We start from the raw sequence: 24,874 nt of genomic DNA, 5'->3' as shown, positions 1-24,874 counted from the left end.
ATTTGTATTCTCCATATATTACTCTGGGATATGCTCTAGGGAATCACGTTCTCAACGGATTGCCACAATACAATAAAGAGCCTTCTCATTCACCAGAAAAAAAGGTCAAAGATGTTTCCTTCATTTGTGTATGGAGTTTATTGAATTGTGATCTTGCGTCTTAAAAATTGGTAATTTTATACCCCGTGCACATGGTAACGATAAATAAGGAAGACCAGTGCTGATGTTAAGGACACAGGCCCCAGGGATCAAAGGGCCTAAATTGTCTGGGATCAAACCCCCATTCAGCCATACACTGCTCAGAAGGACTCCTCGACGTCTCTGGATTTCAGACCCTCATTTTTTAGACTGGGGTGGTCACAGGACTCTGGGTGTTAAAGGAGGTAATATGTAAGGCACTTGGTAAAACAGCATCTCCCCCAACAAAAGAGTTCAGTAAATGCCCACTGGAATTTATATTATTATTCAATATATTTCTGACTACTTAATTACCCAGTTCATCCTTTTCCTCACCAAGCTAGATTTCATATATTTCAATAACCCAAATTCATTGCCCACGGGACTTGGATATTAAGACAGATTCTTCCTCTCCTTATTTGGCTTGGGTATAGGTTAAGAAGCTTTGAGACAGAGTCTTTCTGGGAAGAAGACACTAAAGCACTAACTTAATAAAACTTTGTGATTAAACCTGGGAGACCTAAGGCACAGTCCAGAGCCATTAGTTTCAAGTTCGGGAGCAAACTGCAGCACAAGGAGACTCTGGCTGCATACCCTTAAATAATCACCCAGCAGCTGGAGTGGAAAACAGTGCGTTTCGTATCTTTAACCTAGATAAATGAATGTCTTATTTGGAAAGAGCAAATCCTTTGTGGGGAAACTAGATGGCCAGGGACATGGAACTCCCAGCTAAAACACAAAGGTGTTTGGAAAACAATAGTGTCGTTTTTGACAGAAGCACCTTACAAACTGGCCAAGTGCACCAGAAAGAGTTGAACCCAGGCGATGCCTGCAGGTGTAGGGGAGTGAGGTCTCTGGGGCAGGCACCTGCCTCCCCGCCCCGGGGCCACACACACTGCCTGACAGTCCCAGGACCAGGAGCCAATTGGCAGTGCCGGCTGCACTTGCAGGAGAAACAGAGCGTCACTGCCAGCTTTTAGTGACAAAAGGAGTGTTCATAGCAGGCGCGTTGACAGCTGTCCGAGTGCCACGTTTATTTACAAAATGTTAGTTAAATTACTGACAGTTGGCGCTGTGGAGGAAAAGCTGAGAGAAAAGCTGACATTTCTTGATCTAGTGGCGCTCAGCTCACAGCCCTGGCTCTGCTCCCCGGTCTATTTATTAATCCCATTATTTGCTTGTTACTTTATCTATTTGACTTCTGGCTTATTCACCAGCCATTGCTTTTAAGAGGCTTCATGTGTCCTGGGCAGTTAAACTGCTCCACTCAATTCGGTTCCAAAGGCCCTTGGCCTAAAAGTTGCCCCAAGGATCAGCTGTTCCAACCGGCCTCTGGACCTCCTGCAGCCCAGGCCCAGCTCAGCAGCATCTGGAAAGTCCCCTGTGGGCAGGGAGCGAATCCCTTTGCAGCACATACTGATGACCAACGCATGCTCGTTAAGGTATAAATAATCACCGCCATCAGCTAATCACCACTATCAGCACCGTCTCCTATTCCTCATCTGCTGATCAGAGACAGGCTTTCTGTGCAGGAGCTGGAGGAACTGCTTCCATTTTTTATTCTTACTGACGGGGGCAATTAAGATCCAGGAAGAAGAATTGGGGTGATAAATGAAGATCAACATCATGGCTCTGCACCGTTTTAGACACTAAAACATATTTCCAATACAGCATGTACAATCTCTTTTCCTCAAATGTTGAAAAAAGCATATATTGCAATAAACTGTGGTCTTTAACTTTTTCCTGATGTTTCTTCTTACATCAAAATAATGCATGTTTTTGTTGACAATTTAAACTATACAGATAAGCAAGGGATTATTCTTATTCCAGACATTCTATTTGGAATCGTAGGGTTCATCTTCCCTTACCATCCACCTGCCCCTCTCCCCAGCATGTGTCACCAGTTAATATATTATATGTTTTGTATGTATTTTGTTCACTGTCTCATTCCACTAGGAGGGAAGTGCTGTGAGGACAGGGATTTTATTGTTTGACTACTACTGAATTCCACAAAGCCTAGAATAGTGCCTGGTGCATGGTTGGCATGGAATGGATACTTGCTGAATAAAATTGAACCCGACGTAGCCATCCAGAGACATGCTAATCAGTCTTCCTGGTTCTGACAGCCCCAGCTGCTCTGGGCTCAGTTGGAAAGGGATCGAGGCATGGCCGCAGCAGGAAAGACTCGCCAAGGCCACCCACAACTCTGAGGTTCTCTCTCCCGCCAGAAATGGGTCAGCTGTAGCTGATGGCCTCTTGCTGCTCCAGTTCTCTATTGTAGTTGGGCTTCCATGGCACAGCCACCCTCATTCCTCATAGATGCAGGCCCCTTCCTGCCACCACTTCTCCTCCAAACCCCCAGTGTCCCTTCTGTGCTCCCGCACCATCCCCCACCACATCCTAGATGACAAGGTGGCCTTCTGGACCAGCAGTGGCTCCTTCTCAGTCACTTCCTGAGGTCTTGCTTCTGAAGATACCCATTCCTAGCCAGGTCATGGGCATGTGGAAGACAGGAACTGTGTCTTATTTATTTCTGTAGCCCAAACATCACCCAGCGCAATGCCCTACACATGGGGACGTGTGTGCCAAAAGCCCCATGGCCTACCACACACACATATATATATGCACATACACACACACACACATATACACACATATATATACACACACACATATATATACACACACATATATACACATATATATACATATATACACATATATCTACATATATACACACATACATATATACACATGTATATACACACACATATACACATATATACACATATATACACACATATATACATATATACACATATACACACCATATATACACACACATATATACACATTATACACACACATATACACATATACACACACATATACATACACATATATACATATATACACACATATATACACATATACACACATATATACACACACATACACATATATACACACATATATACATATATACACATATATACATATATGCACACACACATATATATACACATATACACACACACACATATATATATATTTTTTTTTTTTTTTTTTTTGAGACACCGTCTTGTTCTGTAGCCCAGGCTGGACTGCAGTGGCGCCATCTCAGTTCACTGTAAATTCAACCTCCTGGGCTCAAGCGAGCCTCCTGCCTCAGCTTCTCCAGTAGCTGGGACCACAAGCGAATGCCACTATGGCCAGCTAATTTTTGCATTTTGTGTAGAGACAGGATTTTGCCCGGGCTGGTCTTGAACTCCTAGGCTCAAGTGATCCACCCACCTCAGCCTCCCAAAGTGCTGGGATTACAGATGTAAGCCACTGCACCTGGCCCAGAAACCTATTTTTATGACACTAATCCTATCTGGTTATGAAAACCCAAAATTTTATTTTTTTTAATTTACTAATTAGAGAAAACACAAAAAGATCTATGTCACTCACAATTCCACTATGCAGAAACATTACGAGCACTACTATGTTGATGGAAAAGCCTTTCTGCTTTTATTTTTTTTATTTTTTTTTTATTTTTGAGGCGGAGTCTCGCTCTGTCTCCCGGACTGGAGTGCAGTGGCCGGATCTCAGCTCACTGCAAGCTCCGCCTCCCGGGTTTACGCCATTCTCCTGCCTCAGCCTCCCGAGTAGCTGGGACTACAGGCGCCCGCCACCTCGCCCAGCTAGTTTTTGTATTTTTAGTAGAGACGGGGTTTCACCGTGTTAGCCAGGATGGTCTCGATCTCCTGACCTCGTGATCCACCCGTCTCGGCCTCCCAAAGTGCTGGGATTACAGGCTTGAGCCACTGCGCCCGGCCTCTGCTTTTATTTAATATTTTTAGCAGGCGTTTTATGTATGCACACACATGGTCAAAGAGCATCAAAGCACTTCTGACTGGTGGGTTGTAGACCAGTTAAGTATCTGAAATGACTGAGTCAGAGCTCTGCCTTTGTTCACATTCAGGACTACATTAATTTTAAATTATTAGAAAATGCATAACATTAAATGAAAAACATTTGGAGGAGAATGAATAAAATTTCTTTCTATTTGGAGGGAAAAACAAGAAAAACTAGACAATATGTTGTTTGAGAATAATTATATATTTGGTAAAAGTCTTAAGGAAATAAGGAAATAAGAAGCAAACATTCAGGCCAGTGGTGATCTCCTCAAGCAAGAAAGGGTAGAAAATAGGTGGGAATGCAGAAAGTTTCACAGGTAATAGAAGGCTATATTTCTTCGATTGTACCGAGAGAACACAGGTGATCAATGTATTATGTTTTATACATAGATATGTTACACACATGCTGGTATATAAAATATTTCATAACTAAAGGAAAATAATATGCATTTGGCTCCCTGTACACATAAAATATTGTGCTCCCTGAGTAAGCATTTCATTAAACATTTACTGAGTGCATGGCATGAGCTGGGCCCAGTGTGAGGGGCCAGCAGGTTGAAAATAAGCATGGAGGAAGGAGTACCAACCAGAGGGCAACAAGTACCCTGCATTCTTCCTCTGCCCACCTGCTCAGACCACACATGGCCACCTGTCCCACTCACTTCCACTGTCCAGGAGGGAAGGCTTTGGTGACAAAAATAAAGAGTTAATAGAAAAGTTTCAACTGCATTTATAATGGGAATTATATATTAATACTGCCTTTTGAAATAGAGGTATGTTTAATTAATATTTTCTCTGCGACTCAGTGTAATTGTTGGGAAATACAGACCAAAAAGTCACTGGTGTACACTGAATGGTTAAGCAACCCCCAACACTGACCAAAGCAATAACATCAACACTAAATCAACAGTAATTATCTACTTTTTTAAAGCAATGAAAAAGTGTTTAGAATTAGATAAGAGAATGAGAATAGACGCTTACAGCCTCTTTGCTGAAGCATTCATGACAAATCATTCTTTCTGGACATTTCACGGATTTCAGCCATCACAGGATCATGAGCAGGAGGTAGCTGAGCCTTTGATCACAAACGACAAGCTAAGCCCAGCGAGCACCTTGGTGTTTATTCACCCAGGAAAGCAAGCAGACTTGTAATTCCATGGAAGTTCACGATCCTTCGAGGAAATCTTCATGATATGACCACTGGAAGTGCCTTCTTAGTTTGTGAATCATTGTGAACCAAACAAAAGAAAAAGACTCCAGAAATGAGCTTTGTCCTGTATCACAGTTAAGTGCTTAAAACGATGGAGGTGGCACAGGAAATTGTGGGAGGGCAGAGAAGGTTTTACATGAGGGCTGTGTCCTGTCTCTAGCATAAAAATGAAAGAAAATACAGCCTTTGCCGTCTATAAGAAGCGGAAAGTTTTTATAAGGGCAATAAAGTTACAGAAAAATGAAAACAAAACAAAACAAACTAACTGCTAACATGCAGTAGCCCAAACTGTCAAACTGCTCCAGGGGCTTCCCTTAAGACAAAGAGTAAAATCCAAAGCCATCACCAAGGCCAGTGGCTTGGCCTGGGCCACAGCCATGTCTCCCCACATTGGTTCAGGCCAAGGATGATCCCTCCTCAGCACCTTTGTATCTGCCTGGGAAACCCCTCTCCTAAATGCAGGCAGGCTCACTCCCTCATTCACCAGATCTCACTCAAGGCCTGCATAGGAGGGCCTTCCCCTAATCAGGGCGTCTAAACTCGCACACCTCGTCCGTTCCCCTCCCTGACTGCCGCTCGCCTCTACAGAGCATTCATCACTACCGGATATCGCATGGTGCAGTCCCTTATTTCCTCATTGTCTTCGCAAATCTCAGGGTCTAGAGCAGTGTTAGGCACTTAGCAGATGTGGAACACTTTCTTTCCTGAAAAAATAATTGAATGATTCTAAACAACAAACTGTGGGAACATGAGAAAACAACAGGTTTGTACTGATGGAAGAAATGAAGGAAAGGGTGAGAATGATGCTGTTTGCAGGATTTTCAGTGGACTTGCTGGGGGTGGGTGCGTGGTGGAAAAAAAGCAGGGGAGAAGGAGATGGAAAATGCGACCAAGCTAAGCAAGCCATGGGGAATGGTGAGTTCAGAGTTTGTAGTGGAATCAGACAGGAGACCACAGAAAAGGTTTGTGTCTGGAGATTCTGGCAAGAGCCAGAACGTCGTCCATCATCTTCTATACATGCCTAAGCATGTTTAGCTTGTTTTTGCTAATGGAATATATTAACAATATGAAATAACTTGTTTAGTGCCTCATATATGCCAGGTATAATCCTTAAGATTTTACATCTTGTGCTATGTAATTATCAAAAATACTTATGATAAGTATTATGATAAGTGTCTAGCCATGCTGTAAAGAAAACTCACAGGGTAGACCCTCGGGTAACCCTTGTAAAGCATTTACCATATAAGGATAGGTTCTCATTAAGTGCTTCTACTGGTGTTGGTTTTTGTTGTTATTATTCATATTATGGTGATGATTCTTGTAACTACTCTGTCAGGTAGGTATTAAGATATAATTTAGCCCCATTTCACAGATTTAAAAGAAAAAAAGGCTCAGAGAGAGTAGGTCAATAATTTAACAGTCCAGTTAAGTCCCAGCTTAAGTTTTTCCCAACACCAGAATCCATTGTTCCCACTACAGAACATAATCTCAATTCACATGTTTCATGCAGACTTATGAGTTGAATATATCTGTTTAGGATAAATATGTACATACTGTATCTAGCCATGCTGTAAAGAAAATTCACAGGGTAGACTCCCAACTATTGGGAGCCGACTATGCGTGACGCCATCTCTGATGCTCTACCACAGGGCTCTGTGATTTTATGTCTCTATAACAGTGTCAAGAAAGTACTTTTCAGGGTATCAAGCGTCCTTCTCCACTATCGAGTATCCGCCTTTGCTTTCCTTCTTCCTGTCAGTGAGTATGGAACCCCATGTTGTGAACAGTATTTTGAAAGTCTGTTGAAACCGTGCGCTTAAAGGAATTAGCAGAAGCCGAAGTGACAGCAGTCAACTGCAGGTGGCTTCCAGAGGAAGGTGACCACAGGCCTTAGGTGACAAGACAAAGCTGCATCCCTTTACTGTGGATAAAAATTCAAACAAAATATACACACTTCCCATCTAGGCTTAACTCTCCAAGTCTTCCAGTCGCTACATTCTGAGGCCAGACCTAACTCTTCAAGTCTTCCAGTCGCTACATTCTGAGGCCAGGCCTAACTCTCCAAGTCTTCCAGTGGCTACATTCTGAGGCCAGGCCTAACTCTCCAAGTCTTCCAGTCGCTACATTCTGAGGCCAGGCCTAACTCTCCAAGTCTTCCAGTCGCTACATTCTGAGGCCAGGCCTAACTCTCCAAGTCTTCCAGTCGCTACATTCTGAGGCCAGGCCTAACTCAATCCTAGAGACTTGGGCAAGATTTCGTGTTTGACGATGGCTCCAAGGCCAGGCCAGTATCCTGGTGTGGTGCGTGGAGCCCGGCACCAACTACTAATTATATATTAATGGTAACTAGGAAAGCAACTACTTTTTAAATAACAAAGGTAACCCCAGGGGCATGGAAATGTCAGACTGAACGCTTAATAAAGTTGGTGCAAAATGCTCTAGGGAGCAATGTTAAATTTTCAGCCACAAACGGAGATAATCCGAGAAATTTTTTAAAAGGCAAAAATCTCACTTCCTTAGCATACACACTGGGTAGGTTTGATTACTGAAGAGAGAGATGAAATATGTGCTAAATAATTCTTCTCAACAGTTCATTAGGCCTAATCCATCTCTGATTTCTGCGAGTCCATTAATTCCAAATATGTGCCTACTTCTACATACACACACATCCACATATGATCATCAAATGCCAGCTTCATTTCACAACGTAGTATCTTGGAAATGGCCACAGGTAAAACGTCAAATTGGACATCACGCCGATTTTAAACGTTTATCATTTTCAGATGTGATAAGTGAAAATGACAAGAGTGGGCCCAAGAAGGATGACATGTCAGTTAGAAAACCCTGGATCCTCACGGCTGCATGTGTGTGCTGCAGGGGTCCCATGTCAAATACGGGTTGCCAGAAATCTACCAAGCCCACATGCAAACTACCAGGCCTCTGTGCGCAGCAAGTGACTCAACACAGGTGTCGGGGCTACTCGCTTATGTGGGATTTGTATTTATTCCCATCTCCCGAGAGCTGTGCTCCTATCGTCATTCACACCCTAATGTGGATGTGAGAAGAGCACTTACAGACACTGAGGACCCCCGGATCCCTTTGTTGACTGCCTGCCCCTTATTCAGCTTTGACACTGCCTCCTCCTTGCCTTGCTCGTCTTTGACTAGGTCATTCCACTTGCCAATCCATCTGCCCAACACGCTCTTCCCTGCAGGGCTTTCTCCACGGTTCCCTGCCTTGACCATCATGCAAGCCCCCGCTCCTCCCTGCACACCAGGTTACTGTGTCCCCTAACCTACAGTCTACTTTCTGCCCCAATACTTTCCACTATGTGATGCGCTGTTTGTTTGTTTACTTATTTGTTTTCCAACAGCTGGTTCCCGCTAAGTATGGCTGTGCAGGTTGTGCGCTGCTCAAGGGCTGAAGAAGGCAACAAAATAATGCAGCCGGCACTCTGTTTACTCAGCCAGGGACTCTGGTGAACAATGTCATCAGCGAGGAATGCCTACTCCTACTTGGTCTGTGCAAGTTGTATGCTAGGAGAAGATGCCTTTTTTTTCTAATCCATATAAGTTACAACCCTCATCTCCTTCACTAAACATCACTCTGTAAGACAGGAACTTAGCACCTGGAACAGTTCCTGGCTCATAGGAGATGTACAGTAGGCACTACTGAAACAACACAGCAAAACTCATCCATCTAATCTCCAAGGATACATTAAGCTCCTATTATGTGCCAGGCACTGTGCAGCATACCAAAGCAAGAACAAAAACAAAACAAGATCCCGGACCCCTGAATTACAAATCATGGAATCGAGCCACCTGAATCTTGCCCCTGTCTCTGCATTGCCTCCATTCCTTGTATGTCTCCTATCCACGACTCTGGCTCAGGCTCTTCCCCTTTCCACAGCTTCCTTTCTCCTTTACCCAAATCCATACACGATTGCTCCACCACCTGGTTTCTCTTCAAATCTTGGAACTCTGGCTGGGTGTGGTGGCTCACATCTATCTGTAATCCCAGCACTTTGGCAGGCCAAGGCAGGCAGATCGCTTGATCCCAGGAGTCTGAGACCTCCTCGGCAACATGGTGAAACCCTGTCTCTCCAAAAAATACAAAAATTAGCTGGGCATGGTGGCATGTACCTGTGGTCCCGGCTATTTGAGAGGCTAAGGTGGGAAGGTAACCTGATCCTAGGGAGGTTGAGGCTGTAGTGAGCTGAGACTGCATCACTGCACTCCAGCCTGGGTGACAGAGCAAGACCCTGTTAAAAAAAAAAAAAAAAAAAAAAAAAGAGAGAAAACGCTAGTGGTTTTCTCTTCTTTCTCTTTAACATTCTTGAGAACAAGCCTACAAATCATCCTATCTATCTCTTTAGTGTGTGTCAATTAAAACACTGGATGTTAGAATATCTCTAGCACAAAAGGTTATACTAAATAAGTGACCTCCAGCCATTAATGAGTAATTTATCATCTAAGAGGTATTTTCATCAATGATAGCGTGTCTTGAGTTACGTCCATTATGGATATGTGCTCATTTGCCTCAAGGTAAAACTTTTCCTTGTCACTGGTTTTCACATTCCTGCAGAATAAAGCAGACATGTTACTTGGACCACAGATGTAAACAGTCAAGCAACTGAAAATCAAACATCTGAGACTTCCGTTTGAAAAGGCCATGGTTCTCACTTTCAGACACATGTAAAAATCACCAAAAGGCTTGCCAAGAAATTGTAATAAGTGCTTAGGTATGGATTCAGAAACTACATCTGTATATTTCTATGCAGCTGAAATCAGAAAATATAAATTATAATGGTTGAGTATTGAATTAGATAGCATAATGCTAGCTATTGTAACAAATCGTCTCTGAACTCTCAGAAGCCTGAATACAAGTTTGTTTTTCCTTTAGGTAATAATTTAACAGGGTTCCTGGCCAGCTGGTGGGTGGGGGTGCGAGCCCTGCTCTGTGCTGTCATTCAGGAATTTGGCCGATGGAGCTCTGCCAAACAGGACACAGGTTTCCAAAGTAATTTTGGACATCAACATCCAGATGGTCTAAGGAGAAAGAACATAAAGAATTTCACAGGAGATGTTTTTCTGGGCCAACCTACACAGAGCTTCGGCTCACATTCCTTTGGGTAGAGCTGTCACATGGTCACCTCTAAATTCAAAAGAGTCTGGGAAAGGCAGCCGAGTTTGTGCTCAGGGGAAAAATAAAAAAACTTATACATGATTTGAGCAGCCAGTACTCCCTTCCTCAAATCTAAAGAACGAAACAGAGCATATTCTCACTTCACAGAGTGAACCCGAGGCCTGGGAACGCTCATTTACTTAGCGGCCCCACATGATGCGTTGGGACAGAGCCAGGACTAAAAGCCAGGTCACCTTGGCCTGAGACCACAAGTCACATGCCAAAAACAATGAACTGTGCTGACACTTTTCAAAAACCACCCCACCAGCAGATGTCTGTGTAGCTGTAGAGTGTGCACCAGCGTCAGCCACCGCCCCCAGCTCCACGCCCTGCACTGTGCATTTCCACACACAGCTCCAGGATCACGAGAGGCACACCCTGCCCTCTGCCCACCATGGGCCCATTGCAGACCCAGTCCTTCCTCAGTTATGTAAGGCTAACACCAAGTATGAGCAGAGCGCCAGGCACTGCTCCGCGTACTTCATGCTTCACACTGGCCCAGAACCCCTATTATTAGTCCCTTCAAACGAAGATAAACTGAGGCACGGCAAGGCTAATCCATGTGCCAAAGGTCATATACTCAGTGGCTGAGCCAGAATTTGAAACTGGGGATGGGAGGAGGGTCTGGCTTCAGACCCTGCACTTAATCATTATCCTCCAGAGCCCGAAGGTACAATTCTCTTGATAAAGAAAGGTTAACATGAAAGATTGGACATTGAGTGATGTGTGGAACTTCAGGCTCACAGCCTGATTTCTAGCTGCTGCTTCCCTTCCTCCCCTTCCCCCCAGGTTTGTAGGTCTTGAGCAGAATCATCCTTATTCTCCAGTGTCTATTAGATTTTCCATAAAACCCCTCGTGATAGTGGATATTTAAAGGCTCTTTAGATTCCATACGTGTAGATTTTCTGAAGTGTGTCACATGGCCCGACCATTTCCTCCTCAATGTCTCATTCCACTCTCTGACCTAGAAAACAAACACACCAGCTCACACACACCCCATATGAACTCTGTTTAATAATGCCCGATCCCATGCCAATACAGAGACAGACCTGAGTTTCCTCTTTCTAGTAAAAGATAAATAATTTCACTATGAAGAGCTTACTATGATTCCTCACAAATGTTTCATTCACTCAACAAATATTCTGTAATAGATCCCATGTCCCAGGCAGTAATGTAATCACCACAAATGAGAGCAATAAACTCAGCAGCTTGGTGGACCCTGCATTTTAGGGGGAGTAGCAACAAATAAGAAATAAATAAATAACAGACTTCTCTTGGTGGTACAGGCTGTGAAGAAAATTAAAGCTAGGCAGAGAGATAGAAAGATGGGGGGTGAGGACATCGCTGTTTCAAACAGCACGATCTGCAAAGCCTTTATTTGAGATGGGGTACTGGAGTAGATGCATGAATTCAAGGCGGGTCTAGACACGTAAGTTTATAGTAGATCTTAAGAGAGGGAAGAACATTTCTTAAGTCAAGAAGACTCTTAGTAAGTTCCAGGAACAGCAGAGAAGTTCCGTGTTCTGCATTCACATAAGTGAGGTAGCAGTGATGTGGGGAGTGGTATAAGGCTTAGATAGGCACCAGGTGATTAAAAAGCCTCTACGTCATCCAGATGGTTGCATTTCATTCTAAGTTTAGCCAGAAGCCACTGTAGGATTTTGAACAGAGTCATGTAATTCTTGTGAAATGGTAGCTGGGGCTACTAGACAGATACTAAACTCCAGGGCAACAGGAGTAGAAACAGCGGACCAGACAAGATGTCACCAGAATAGCCCAGGAGAGACGGTGGTGGCCTTGCCCAGGGAGGTAGTGCTAGAGACGGTAAAAAGTGTTCTGATTCAGGATAACTCTTAAAAGAAAAAACAAACGGGATTTAGCAATGAATTAGATGAAGCACAAGAGAGAATGAAAAAAATAAAACATGTACTAGGTTTGCAGTTCCTAAGATCAGAAAGACTGAGGGAAAGGCAGGATGAAGTAGCTGGCCGTGGTCCAATGGGCCTTGAGTCAAGGGCACTGGCTGGGAGGACCCAGTTTGAATGTCATCATTAAAAGTCTCCGTAGATGAGCAACAGGATGTGCGGTCTGGAGGTCCAGAGTGAAGAAACATGGTCAGAACAGATGGCAGATGACTATGACAAGGAAGGGGCAGAGGACGACAGAGCCAAGTGGCATTTCCTCCACCCTAATGGGAGATGTTGAGAAAGATGAAAAAGAAATGTCCAGCAGCCATAGCAAGGAGGATGTTTATCCAACTTTCCGGCCTCAGGGTAAGCAAGGTATTTGAGGAAAACAGCCACTTTTGAGGACTCGAGGAGTGGCAATAATCCAGGGAACAGCCGAGTTTCAACTAAAGCAAAAAAGAAAACAGGAAAATAAGGGGGGAACATTCAAAGTAGAGACTGCAGATGTAAAAATGTTGCTGGTGACAGATCATAAGTCCAGAGAGTAAAAAGGTTTGGAGGATGAGGAAGAGGTTTGCAACTGGGTTAGACTGTTGGACGTCAGGATATGAGTCTAGAAAATGATGCATGGCCCTGGGGTTGAGGGTCTGTGATTTCTGAGGTGGTTGAGATAATGGAGAAGATACAGTAGGGTTTGTCCTGATGGTCTCTGAGGAATAAAAGGGCAAGCATTTCTACCCTGACTGGCTTCTTTGGGAGTTGCAATGCAGAGGCTGGGCTCACGACTGAGACCCAGAAGCATTCTGGACGCTGGCACCTCCTCTCTGGACTGCAGTGGCTTGTGTCATTGTTGGGAACTGGGTGATCTAACGAGGCCTATCTATCTATGGTCCTTTCCATGCTTGTTACTATTATTTAACAACATTATTTCTTTAATATGCAAATGTTCCAGCGTCCTACTGCTGTCATAATCCAGTACCAAAACTGGGGGGCTGAAAACAGTGGAAATGTGTTGTCCCACAGCTCTGGAGCCCAGAAGTCTGAAATCATAGCGATCACTGTGTTGGCAGGGCCATACTCCCTTTGAAACTTGTAAGGAAGTTTCCCTCCTCGCCTCTTCCTAATTCCTGGCTGTTTGCTGGCAATCTGTGGCATTTCTTGGCTTGCAGGTGCATCACTACAGCCTCTGCCTTTGTGGTCACTCTCTGCACGTCTTCTGTCTCTCCACATAGGCATCTTTTTACCAGAACACCAGTTATATTCGTTTAGAGGCACACTCTACTCTAGTATGACCTCACCTTAGCTAATTATATCTGCAGCAACCATATTTACAAATAAAGTCACACTGTAAGGTATTGGAGGTTAGGACATCAATGTAACTTTTTTAATGGTGGGGAGATGGGACAAAATTCAACCCATAACACCACAGCACTGCTATTTCCAGCTTGTCTGTCTAAAAACTGCACTAAATTAAAAATAATTTGCATGTGTTCTTTTTCTTACTTATAGCTTCTGATGGGTTAGCATTTTGGATTGAGCTCTCCTGACAGGTAAATTTGTCCAAAGATGACTATTCTGAATGTGAGAGCATTTTTTCACTCATCCCACACATTAGAGGCCGTTTGAAAGTCAGAGATCAAGAAACTATTTTCACACAGATACATCTTCCTCTGATGCCATGAACCCAACAAAGCTTCTTTGAAGGTCGATTTTAGTTGTTTTAATGTTCCATCAGTCTGTTGGTTGATGCTGTTTTCATTAGAAATTCTATTATTTTAAGAAATCCATCAGCGAGATTGTAAGATTAGTTCATATGTTCATTTTATAAGGAAATCTAACCCCCCAAAGCTTCCTAAGCCAAAACATTTCACACTGATAAGACAGCAAGTTGCCCAAATACACCCAAATAAAACCAAATAATTCAACCATGTGAATAAATGAGATTTAAGAAAAACAGATCATGAAAGATCAAGACTGCTATTCACAGTTCACTCCATTTAAACTAATGTAAGCCCTTTGACATTGGGTTAAAATGGACAGGACTCTTCCTGTGATCCCATCAGTGAATGCTGAGATCAGTTTCTAATGCCAGATGCACTGGTGTTGCCCTAGACCTGACCAGAAGTAAAATTCCCAAATGCAAAGAAGCTCCTTCTCTATTTTCACCATCACCACTCAAGCCCTGAGCCTGCCTCCAAATGATCAGGAGATATGAATGAAGAGAAGATTTACAATTAGAGAACATTAAAGCTGCAGGAGTCTTATACTGTCCCTTCCCCAACACATGTTATCGCAGACCCCGTTTTTACCGTTTGACTCCAGTGGAATTATCATGGAAAAATCATTTCTCCAAGGAAAAAGGGTCTGGCAACCTGAAATCTATGCATGAATTCACAGATAACCTGCTCCACAGAACCTTCTGGATGAATTTTTCTGGTGGGAAATGCATCTTCAGAGCCATGAACTGTCACAACGTGCTATGCAACAATCTTCTTATGAAAAACAAAGAAATATCTTTCTTCTCACTCCCTCTCAGAAACAAAACATCTCAAGAAATGATTTGAAACTGAAGAATCTCTAAACAGATGTGTAGCAGAAGCACCACAAAAAAACTCACAATTATAGGTGGACAAAGGGGGATCTGTCCACCTATGATTGGATCTTTCAGAAGCGAGACACTGGTATATCTGCCCAAGTGTTTAAGCTACAATAGTTTATAATGAAAACTGGTATATATGTGTATATTATATACATATATATGCACACATGCATGTGTACATACATATATATTCATATATAAAGAAAGTTATAACTATATACTATGCTTTGTGTGTGTTATCTCATTTTAGCCTAAAACAACACTTTGAGATTGGGTAATAACGGTCCTCTTTAAATGGAGGGTGGAGAGATTACAAATTTTGCCTGCAATCAAACAAAGTGCCTGAGCCAGAGTTTGTAGACTGCTGTCTCCCACTCTGTCTTCTTTCTAGCCTATCACTCCTGGTACCTTTGAGTCAGTAAGGTCTTGTGTGTTGGAGACCTTTGTCACCAACGATTGTACTCCTAGTAAACTTCCCTGTTGCTTCCTTCTCTCTTCAGCTCACACATGCAATCTGAAATTGCATCCTAAACCCAATAAATCCTTGCTTTCCTAAAAAATAATATAAAATAATATTATTTGACCATCTATAATGATGTTGGTAGTATTACTTATTATTTATTTAGTATTAGTTATCTATTACACAGTGGAAACCCATCAACTTACTCCTGAGGAAGCAAAATGACCTAAAATAACACAAGGATAATGTTCTATTTTACTCATCAGTGGAGACTTTCAACCCAAGAGAACAAATATGCCATTACCATTAGTTATCTTTTTTTTTTTACAAGATTCCCCAGGAGAGATGCCTATTAGTAGTTAAGAAAAGAAGGAAGCATTTTGGAGCCGGTCCCTCCTGTTCCCCTGGTACTATGGCATCCAGATCCACTGACTGGCCTGTGGAATCCTCCTGGAATTGGTGTCTGCCTTGATTGGTTCAATATCACATTCCAGGGAAGTAGATGGAAATATTCGTGGTATTATGAGCCTCCTGTGAGAAAGTCGAAGATTGCTGATCCCTGAAGCCAAAGATGAACGGAAGAACCTGGAGTAAGAGTCTTCCTCTGAACAAACTATGGAAATTGTAGGATTCTGTGAGACCTCTAGAGGTCAGCAGGGTCCCTGTGTCTCCACGCCATGGACGACGTGAAACCTTAAACACTCCCAGGCCCTGTTTCTCACACTTCAGGAGAGGGGATTCCTGTGCACCACGACAAGGAGGGACAACCAAACTCACTGGGTCTCTAGTGGGAGAGGAACTTGGCAATGAAGAACAGAAGGGGCAGAACGAGACCAGCACGACGGAGCAGAGAGGGATTGCCTAGCAGTCTGACACCACCCATCCTGAGTCCCAGGCGCAGCACCCACCTGAGCATGTGAGCTGGGAAAATACCTTCCCTGTGCCTCTCAGCACTTTGGTTTCCTGCTCTGTAAAATCAGAGTCATAATTGTGTCCACCTGATGGAGCACCTGTGAGGATTAAATGAGGTTCTTCTGGTAAACTGCTCAGCACAGGACCTGACCCGCAGGAAACAGCTGTCCCACATGGAGTGAGAGTCAAAGCATAAGAATGCAAGGTGTGGTACAGACTAAACCAGCAGTCAGGAGAGAATACGGTGATAAATGTCAGCCAAATGCACTGAAAGCATTCACGGTCAGCAGGATGCTTTTGCACTTAGTAGGAAAACATGGCCTTTCCTTTAGCATGCGTAGCCCCAAGTGAGGGCTCCCAGCCTGGGGATGGAGAGTGTGCTGGCTGCTGGCCCTCTCACCCTTCTGGAAGGCATCCTTGTGCAAGACTGATCATCACTGCTTCCACTATCTGTAAAACCAGGTGGTTGACCTCCCAGATCTCTGCAATCCATTCAAATTCAAGAATGCTATGCATTTAAAAGAGGGAGAAAGGAGACGTTTTTCTGCAAAGCACTTATGGTTTAGATGAGGGGTGTTAGAGAACCGAGCTGGCCCCCTGTAGCCTCCTCTGGCTTTCAGTGACAACTGGCATACTCCTACTCCTTCTGCCCCATGTTAGGTTGAGTTTTTAGTTTTCCCATTTTAGTTTTTGGCTCCTCAACAGCTGAATGTGCTTCCAGGAGCCTCCCTCCTTGGTCCCATCTGTCCCTTCTCCTCAGAGCCACAGGACACCAGCCGGATGCCTGGCAAGCCCCAAGGTGAGTGCCCAGTGGCCGGTCCTGGAAGAGGGCAGGGGAGTGGGAGCAGCACAGGCCTCCTGAGTAGCATTGCTATTCTGAACGGGTGAACTCATAAACAACAGATCGATAGTTACACCACCACAACCACTGCCAGCAGACTCCACAAACAGAGAGAAAGGATGGGCAGAGTGCTTTTCTGTGTCCCTCCTTATCTTGAAAATGCTAATTTCTCTAGGGTTGACTATATCATTGTTTCTTCAAAGGCTTAAGGACTGGGTGGGGAAGTGACCCAGCAGAAGGAAGGCATGTGTCACGGCTGCAAATCTTAAATAATGGACAACCAACACACCCCGTTTGTGGCCTGGACAGACACAAGTTCAATGACTTCTGTGTATTTGTAACCTGTCCCCAGCACCTCCACAAGAGCAGCCTCACACAGCTGCCCAGACAGAAATGACACTGAGGAAGTAACATGCCCCAGGCAAGGACAACACAAAACAATCCAGGAAAAAGGACAGACTCCGAGGAGAAGACGACGTGATCTCAGGCCTTCATTCCTGCAGTCATTCATGCAACAACTTTATTGAACACCTTCTATCTGCCAGACACTGCTTATACAGTGCTAACAAGACAGAGCATACCTCTTCTCAAGGAATTTACGGTCCCTTTGGGAAAGACAAACCATACGCAGATAACCAAATAATGAACTTCGGATGGAGATGATTGTTCTGAAGAAAAAAAATCCAGGATGATATGCCAGGGTAAGACTGGTGGTAGTGGTAGAGGATTATTTTGATTTGCTATCAGGAAAGGCATCAGGGAGGGAATTCTGTGTGAGCTTAGGCCAAAATGATAAGAAACAGCTGTCCATGGGAAGATTAGGGTAGGGGTGTTCCCAGCAGCGGGGACCACAAGAGGAAACGCTTTGCAGCTGGAATAAGCTGTGTTTATGGGCGTCCACAACAGAGTGAGTGAAGGGAAAGGCAGGATGAGAGTCCTTTGGATTTCATTAGCAAATTCCACAGGCCAAGCCATGTGCTGCGGATTAGGAGGCAAGCCTGGAGGAGGCATAGTTCTGCCCTCAAGAGATTGTGGAGTAGTTGGAGGGACTACCAGAGAATCCATTTGCTTATCAAATGAAATTCCAAGCACTTTACATGACATGAGCAAAGTGCCACAGCTTCCTTCATCTAGAGGATGACTCCCTGGGTCCTCTCAAGTATCAAAACCACATTTCGTCTGTGTGATTCAATGGAGTTCCACATCAAAACTCAACCTAAATTGCATACGTTTCTCAGACCTGCAATTCCTAACTCACCCTAGAAAAACAACATCATCCAGTCGCTAAGCCCATGGTCTAGAGGCACAACAGAATGCAGAGTTCAGCCTCTGATGCCCACCTACCAAGCGATCCCCAGGAAATAATGTACTTTACTAGCTGCTGCCTTAATTGGGGAATCTCGGAAATGTGGAAAGCATTCATTGAAACTGCCAAGTGACAGGTGTGTTGATGCTTAGTGAAGGTCTCTAAGTGAATGACACCCATGCGGTTGGGCATCTGGGACTGTCTAATTCTTCACTGATGTCTGCTCACTTCCACCCAGGAGCCAGGAGTTAGTGAAGTCCTGCCAACCCACAGAAAGCCTTCGCTCCAACAGAGGGGCTCTGCTCCAGCCACAGACAGCGTGATCGCCCACATTTTCGTGGTGTACTCTGCCTCACAAGGTCTACGATCTCGTTCTCCACAGCCAGCTTTTTCAGTTGGACCCAAGCCCCCAAAAGCCAAGTCCAGGACATACGCCTTTCCACACCCAAACACCCAGCTCAGTGCCTGATATGGTCTGGCTGTGTCCCCACCCAAATCTCATCTTGAATTGTAGCTCCCATAACTCGTATGTGTTGTGGGAGGGACCCAGTGGGAGATAATGGAATCATCAAGGCAGTTTTTCCCATACTGTTATCGTGGTAGTGAGTAAGTCTCACAGGATCTGATGATTTTATAAGGGTTTCCCCTTTCTCTGGGCTTTCACTGTCTTGCCTGCCGCCGTGTAAAATGTGCCTTTTGCCTTCTGCCATGATTGTGAGGCCTCCCCAGCCACGTGGAACTGTGAGTCCATTAAACCTCTTTTTCTTTATAAATTACCCAGTCTTTGGTATGTCTTTATCAGCACTGTGAAAACGGACAAATACAGTCCCCTTCTTGAAAGAATCACTCAATACATTTTTGATTGACCATAGTTGAAATTTAAAATAAAATGATAGAGAAATGTGGTAAGGAGATAAATTGAATATAGCTGGGGGATACTGCTGTTTGACTTTCATTCATTTTGTTTGAGTAAGAATCTGCCAGCACACAGTGCTCATGCCATGACAAGGCATGATTCTCGCTTTCCAAGAGGTGCTCTGCAGTCCAAGGGAAGAAAGAAGACAGAGAGTTAGTGAACACTGGAAAACAGGGTCTAAGCCAAAATGAATAGGGCAGACATTAAGTGCCACAGAGGAATGAGAGGAACACAGAATTCAAAGGGTCTTGAATAGTCCTGGGAAGCTTGGTGTACAAAGTCAAGGAGCAGAGTCCTGAGCCAGCATACCGTCCTGCCACTGGCTGCCTGTGTGATTTCAGGTCAGTTCCCCCTCACTGGGTCTTAACGGGGAATAATTAAGTCTATTTCAGAGAGTTGTGAGGATTAAATATTACTGTTTACATAAAATGTTCACACAGTAACAGACCAATGATAGTACTATGCATCCTATGAACGTGATTATTACCAGTGCTTCATAGTCTGGCTTTAAAACTTCCTAGCTGTGCCACCCTCATCTAAGGATGTAAACTCTCCACACCTCAGTTTCCTCCTCTGTAAAATAGGGATAATAATATCTCCTACACCATAGGGCTGTTATTGAAGTGTTAATGTTACGAGGCTGAATGATAGGTTAGATATTATTAAAACACTCAGATACTCCCTAACACATAGTAAGCACTCAATAAACATTGGCTAACAGTACTATTATTGCAGATTCTGTTTTACCTCACCCTTTTAAGAAATATGCCTACAGAATGTCAGCAAGAGGGCAGAAAGAGTGGGAGATTGTAAATTGTAATTCTGTTCAGGCTGTCAATGTTATGCTAATTGAAAGGTTTCCCAATACCTCCATAAGGATTGTTAGAGCTACTTGGATAAGATAAAACATTTTTTAAAAGTTTCCTCACATTAGAATCTTCTGCTGAGCATTTATTCTTTAGGGATTGCAAAAGATCCTCAAAAAATGATGTTGGTGAGAACAAAGCAGAATAAAATGAAATTAGAGCAAAAAGCCCTCTGCTGGTTATGAAGAAAACTACAAGTATCACCATCATCACCCAATTACCCATAGGAAGATGGATATGGCGGCCCTCTAGGCCACAGCACAGGTGCTCTGGTCTCCCCTAGCTGTGGTTCCTTACCGCTTGGTCATATGATTAGCCAAAAAAGAAAAAAACAAATGGAAGAAGAAAGAAAGAAAGATGGAAAGAAGGAAGGAAGGGTCCTCTGTCCCCCTACACACACAAAATACAAAGCAAAAAGAAAATAACTCAGAACTCTGAACTACTAGATTGTTGCAACCTACAGTCAGGTTATGTGAAAATGTAGCAATTTTTATGCAAACAAAATACATTCTGAAATTCCTACTTGCCTCTCTGTACACAGAACAAGAAAATGCAGGGTCTGTGTTTGAGAGTTCAGGGACTCCCACTCCACCAAAGTCCATCCCAGCAGGGCAGCCCTTCCTTGTCTAGTGCATCAGAGTCTGAGAAGAAGGGCAATCCTGAGAGGCGTGAGCATCCTCCAAATAGTTGTTACACCTGGTGCCTGATTCACATCCTAGGTCAGGCCCACGGTCAAGGGCTGGTGTGGCTCAGACCCTAGCTCATCTCATCCCTGCCCTGTAGTGCTCCATCCACTGTGAGGGCCTTTCTCTTGCGTATCAGGAAGACATTCAGCCCCTAAGGCTGGCACAGAATGACAGAAGATGTTCCAGAAGGAACTTGGCTGGGCTGGGGCCAATTCAAGGGTCTAGAAAGGAAGCTCCACCATGTTCCCATCTCCATCCATATCCAAACAATACCACTGTGTGGAGAGCACATGTGAAAATGCAAACAAACATTAGTGCTGAAAGAGACAGAGAAAGGGACTGGCAGAATGAGAAAAAAGAACTATGAAAGGGAAGACAAAGAAAGGTAAGTCAGCCAGTACATGATAATGCGATTTCAAAAAGAAGCTACTTCTAACCCAGGCCTGTCCCATGATTCAGCCTCTGCTGAATGCAGCCACCCTCTGGACAGTCCTGATTTTCATAAGCCTTGAAGACTACCTCTGGAAACCAGATCCTGGCCTCAGACAGAGGGTCTCTGTCTGCCAGGACCCACTTCCTGTTTATTTATCTTCAAATCTCTACAGAGCTACCTCACACCTTTTCCTTGAAAAAAAAAAAAAATCCCATTTGTATCTAAGATGTCCCCCATATGAGAATGTCTCTGTCCCTGGGAGACCCTCCTTGCAGTCAAGGACTAGAGAAAGGGGGCATCCAGAGAACATTAAATTTCCTTGATTATTACTGCATTAGACATTCATTTTTGGTTTTTTATTTAAGTAGTCTGAAATCACTGCATATTTGTAACTCCCCTGAAATCCACTTTTAAAGCAGATGCACAATCATTTCAGAGTGGGGGAAGCTAGTTGCTTTATTTTTTCCCAGAAGAGTGGAAGAGGCGGGTCTCATAAGCCAACACATAACTAGGAGTTCACCAGAGCCATGAGGATAAGCTCTCCCTAGACAAAGGATCACAGGATGCTTGTAGCCCTCCATGGGTCCCTAAATTACACACTTCCTTTAGCAATGTCCTGATAACTCAGCTCTGTATTGACATTGCCTTCTCTTCACCATCTTCTATCCTATAGATACTGCCTTCAGTATACAGTCCACAAACAACCCAATCCTAGAAGAAGTCATCAGAGGGGCAAAACAGTAGGCAATGGCACCAGGGTTATCTTTCCAGAAATCTTCATGTGCAAAGGACAAGAATATTGCCATGTTGTCTTGTGGTTAGTTCTGTTGCTTAGTTTGGAAAACTTTATTTCAGAGGGCAGACTAAACCAAGGAGAGGCAGGGAAATCGTTCCCATGAACCTTCTTAACTTCTACCTCATGCTTATTTTCTTATAAAATTCCAGAAAATAAAATTTCCCATTGCAATCATTAAGTGTGTTGCCCTCCTACGAGAGGTGTGGTTTATCAACACTGGAAATTGAGTTACCATTTCTGCAGGCAAGGTAATCAGGGAGATAGAATCATTCTACGGTACACAAAGCATAACCGAGATTCTTCTTCTTCTCCTCCCCCAGTGCCTGCACGCCTTAACCCCAGAAGCCAATCAGGACCCAACCCAACACTGAAACCTAGTTTCTCTTCAGTAGACGACTTTTGCACGTACTGTTTTGGTGGACAGCAGGAACAGAACACAGTTCACTACAGTAAATGCCATTTTCCACGGACAAATCAGACTCCATGACTCGGGCCTCAGAAAGCCACGTTCAGACAGGAGAAAGCACCTCTGTCTGCTCACCAGCTCACGGCATGAAGGCACCCCAGGAAAGCCCGGGCACAGTCAGACCCAGGACAAAACAGCGGTTCTCCCAGAGTGCAGGAGCCAGGGCTGGCAAAGCCCCATGGCATGGGCGAGTGGGGCCATTCACTCCACGCCAGACCCCTCCTTTGGGACTCATTAACTTCAGAGAAGACTGCTCACGGGGAGCCCCTCCAAGCCCCCTGTCACCACGGCCACCAGGCTCAGGCACAGACAGTGCCAGGGACAAGTCCCTCAATCTCAGCGACCACCTGGTCCAGCCACCCCTCACCCTTAACAAGTGCCTGCGCCGCAGAGGCCAGTTTTGGGGGAAAAGCTCACCGCCAGAACCTCTGAGCCTTTCCCTATGAATGCCACATTCCCGGGCAGAGCTCCCAGCGCAGCCATAAATTGTGCAGCCCAGGGCACCAGCGACCTCTCCGCCAACCCAGGCACGACTCAGTGCACACACCTGCACCCCTGCCCCTTACCCCCACCCCATACAAATCATCCATTCGTAGAATCATGTCAGCTCCCTACCTGAGGGTGGCGCTCTCCCCCTGCCGGACCGTCACGTTGTCCATAGCTTTGGGGAAGGTGGCATCTCCGCTGCGCACGGGCACTCCTGTGGGTACAAGGAACAGCAGCCTGAGAGACACGACCACGAGGCACTTCCAGGGCAGGAACAGGTACCCACAGACCCCCATCCTCGACAGCCACAACTTCCCCGAACTCCGGCAGCCGCACGGCACACGCCCCCCGGGCGAGCACAGGAAGTGGGTGGGGTGCGGAGCGAGCGCGGGGACTGAGCCGTGAACTAGCGGCGACCGGGAGGCGCGGGGAGGAGAAAAGCGCGCAGACTCCTCCAAGTCTAATATTCCTCCCCCAAATCCAGCCTCGGCTTGCCAGCCTCGGAAAACCAGTTCCACGGCGGACGGCCAAAGGGGGCTCCCTCCTTGCTGCTTCGGCCGGGAAGGTGGCCGAGGAGGGGGAAGCGCGAGGCAGGTGAAAGGTGTGGGCGCGTCTCAGGAGCCGCTTCTTCCCAGTGGCAGTTCAGACACGGCACTTTGGAGAGGAGTAAGCACTTTGGTACCGGAAGGGGACGGGGTGGGCTTCATCCAGCTACCCGGAGGCGGTCTGCAGTCCCTCAGTACGAACAGGGGAAATCCGACACTTTGTAAGTTTCGGAGCCGGGCTCGCCACCGGAAAACAATCGGAAACAATAGCAGATGGGAAGTGGAGCTCGCAGGAGGCGCCGGGGTGGCGCGCGGAGGAGACGGCCGCGCGGGCTTCGTTCAATCCGGACCCGGGATCCTGCGGCAGCCGCCTCGGTCAACTTCCTCGGAGCCCAAATGCGCGCTGCAGCCGCTGCTCTCCGGCCGGGCTCGGCGGGGCAGGGGCTGCGGCGGTGGCAGAGGAAGGAGCGGCCGGGCGGCAGGAGCGGACCGCGGCGGCCCCTAGCTCGCTGGCTCGCTGGGGAAGGCGCGGCGCAGGCGGCACCGGAGCCGCGCGGACGCCAAGCTCAGCGGCCGCCCCCGGCCTCCGCGCCGCCTTCCTCCCGGGAGCAGCCCCGACGCGCGCGGGCCCCGACCGCCGGGGTTGTCATGGCAGCAGCTCCATCCCTGACCGCCACTTTCTCCCGGTGCCGCCTCGGAGCGAGCGGGCGGGCGGGCGGCGCGGACTGCGCTCTCATCCCGGCGGGCGGGCGCGGGGCGCAGGGCGCGGGCGCCCACCTTAACCCCCGCCGCGCCGGGCCCGGCCAGGCGTTTAACCATTTACGCGCTTCCAAATTAGGGGGAAAAAAACAAGTTACCGTGCAACCTTAATCAGCCCCAGACTTGAGACATCTTAAAAAGGGTCACAAACTAATTAACTGGGAAAGGAACGCCCTGCAGCATGCATACATGCACCTTTAAAATGATCAGATTAATTCCGTTAGCATTCAGAGCAAATTCAGAGTGTTGGGAGGATGTTTTAGAAGAACCTCATACTTACTCAGTAGTACAGCACCCACCCAGCAGCCCCCAAAAAGCTGCTCAAAAGCCCAGAGACTCAACACTACCGTTCTAGAGATCTGTCATATATAAAACAAATCCAAAATCACAGAAGCCTCTTAGTGTGCGAAACTGCAAAAATCG

The 24,874-nt window shown here is 45.5% G+C and overlaps 1 protein-coding gene across 6 annotated transcripts in view; it reads right to left on the bottom strand.

Moving 5' to 3' along the window:
- Window positions 1–24,874, bottom strand: part of NTM (neurotrimin) — a 963,524-nt gene that overhangs the window by 410,150 nt on the left and 528,500 nt on the right. For 5 of the 6 annotated variants that reach the window (XM_033204656.1, XM_033204657.1, XM_033204658.1 and 2 more), the window contains exon 2: window positions 23,277–23,361. In XM_033204656.1, coding sequence (XP_033060547.1) covers window positions 23,277–23,361 — 85 coding nt within the window. Of the gene's footprint in view, window positions 1–23,276; window positions 24,474–24,874 lie in introns of those variants that run through there. The other variant, XM_033204661.1, reaches the window with a different exon arrangement.

Source organism: Trachypithecus francoisi, unplaced genomic scaffold, assembly GCF_009764315.1.
Source record: "Trachypithecus francoisi isolate TF-2019V2 unplaced genomic scaffold, Tfra_2.0 Lachesis_group8, whole genome shotgun sequence".
In the NCBI taxonomy this organism is placed as follows: Eukaryota; Metazoa; Chordata; class Mammalia; order Primates; family Cercopithecidae; genus Trachypithecus; species Trachypithecus francoisi.
Note: the sequence above shows the minus strand (reverse complement) of the source record. Positions and strands in the feature narration are given on the sequence as shown.